The 1,908-nt window shown below is 62.7% G+C and overlaps 1 protein-coding gene across 1 annotated transcript in view; it reads left to right on the top strand.

The window, feature by feature from the left end:
* RAB11FIP4 (RAB11 family interacting protein 4 (class II)) overlaps positions 1 to 1,908 on the top strand; it is an 85,882-nt gene that overhangs the window by 60,905 nt on the left and 23,069 nt on the right. The window contains exon 6 of the mRNA XM_006764066.1: positions 1,799 to 1,908. Coding sequence (XP_006764129.1) covers positions 1,799 to 1,908 — 110 coding nt within the window. The remainder of the gene's footprint in view (positions 1 to 1,798) is intronic.

The raw sequence follows: 1,908 nt of genomic DNA, 5'->3' as shown, positions 1-1,908 counted from the left end.
GGAAGCAGCAGGCAGGTGAGCGCACTCTCAGAATGGGGTTGATCCTCGGGGCCTGGGTGTTTTTGCAGCAGGAAAATCCGGCTGCTGCCTCTTAGGACCGAGCTAATGAGGGAAATCCCTGCGCTGGGCTGGGAAAAGCTTGGCTCACACTTCGGTGTCTTGCAGCCAGGGCGGAAGGGGCAGCCCAGAGCCCCGCTGTTCAGTGACCATGTCTCCCCTCTCTCTTTCTCTGTAGCCCCAACCGAAAGATCTCCAGCACGGCTTTTGGACGGTAAGCCCCACCCCACGGGAGGACAGGTTGAATGCTGTCCCTGCTGCCAGGGCGGCCAGCTCCATGCCAGCAGCCCCGACCCAGGCGGTGCCCTGCACCCTGTGTGTGGCTGAATGAGCAGAGAGAACTCGGCGTGCCAGGCAGCGCAGGCAGAGTCACCAGAGGACACACTCCTGAGAAGGAAGGGCCAGCCCCCTCCCCATCTCCATGCCTTGTCCTCTCTGGCAGAGTCAGCCTCAGGCAGCACAGGGCCCCTCGCTGTCAGTGCCTCTCCTGTGCTCAGAGGCCCTGGGCTTCCTGCTGGCAGAGGTGGTGGCTTCGCTCCAGGTTAGATCCTGCGGAGCTGACTTCCTGGGACCACCAGGACCCGCTCTGGTTCTCCTACAAACTGGCCCCGGGTCTGCTCTCAGGGCTCCGGGAGCTGCCAGCGAGCGCCCAGGCTCCGGCCCAGGAGCCAGGGCGAGACAGCCTCTTGGTGGGGACCCTGGCTGCTGCCTAACGGGGAGGTGGGAGCCCTGGGGAGTGGAGCTGGGACTTGCCTCAGGCCAGAGCTACAGCTGCCTGCTTCCAGGATTCCAGTCTCACCCACCACACACTGCCAGCACCGTCCGGGTGGTCTTCCTGTGCCCTCCCCCCGGGGCCCCAAAGATATAGCAGGAGCAGCGTGGTGAGGGCACTGGGTCCTGCTTCCTGGTGGCCTCTGGGGCCAGTCCTTCTGCTGGGACCGTGGAGCCAGTCTGGGAGGGTTGGGGCTTATCCACCAGCTCTGGTCACTTGGCAGCTACTGGCTAGATCTACCCTGTGTGGAAGGGTTCTGACGCAGCAGGAAAGAGCTGGTATGGATTGGCCCCATATACGGGGGGTGTGAGGGGCATAGCAGTCGCCTGCCATCCTCTGAGCTGGATGACCTCAGGAGCTCAGAGGTCAGGCAACTCTCCCCTGGCTGGGTGAGGCCATCCTCCTTAGAGGGGGTTCTGGCGCCCACATCCCCGGGGCACTGGGTGCCCCAGTCTGGACCTCAGTCCCCAGAGGCCCTCTGCATCCAGACGCGCCTCCCTCCGCCCCCGCAGGCAGCTCATGCACAGCAGCAACTTCAGCAGCAGCAACGGCAGCACCGAGGACCTGTTCCGGGACAGCATTGACTCCTGTGACAACGACATCACGGAGAAGGTGGGCCCGCTCCCTGGGGGCAGCAGGGAGCACCCCGGGATGCTCTCTGGGAGCTTGTACCTCCTGATCACGTGGGCACATCCATCCCCACCCCATCCTCACTCCCACCAAACATGACTGCTCTTCATACCGTCGGCTGGAGGGCCTGGCCTTCGGTCCCGTGGTTTCTAGGTTCTTCTCTTTGAGAGTTTTGAAGGAGGGGAGACCTGGTGCTGTCCTCCCACTCTCCACCCCCCAACCGCACACACACAAGGTTCCCAGGTATTGGGGAACCCAGTACAGTAAGCTCGGCAGGATGCGGTGGGCACCAGACCAGACGGCCGTTAAGAAGGGGTTGCCTTCTCTTTCACGAATCAGTGCAGGGCAGACGCCCCGGAAAATGCGGCACGCGTACAACAGCGACTTGCTGGATGTCTACTGCTCTCAGTGCTGCAAGAAAATCAACCTGCTGAATGACTTGGAAGCCC

The sequence above is a fragment of the Myotis davidii genome, unplaced genomic scaffold (assembly GCF_000327345.1).
Source record: "Myotis davidii unplaced genomic scaffold, ASM32734v1 scaffold699, whole genome shotgun sequence".
NCBI classification, from domain to species: domain Eukaryota; kingdom Metazoa; phylum Chordata; class Mammalia; order Chiroptera; family Vespertilionidae; genus Myotis; species Myotis davidii.
The sequence above is the reverse complement of the archived record's forward strand: the minus strand, read 5'-3'. Positions and strand labels throughout refer to the sequence as shown.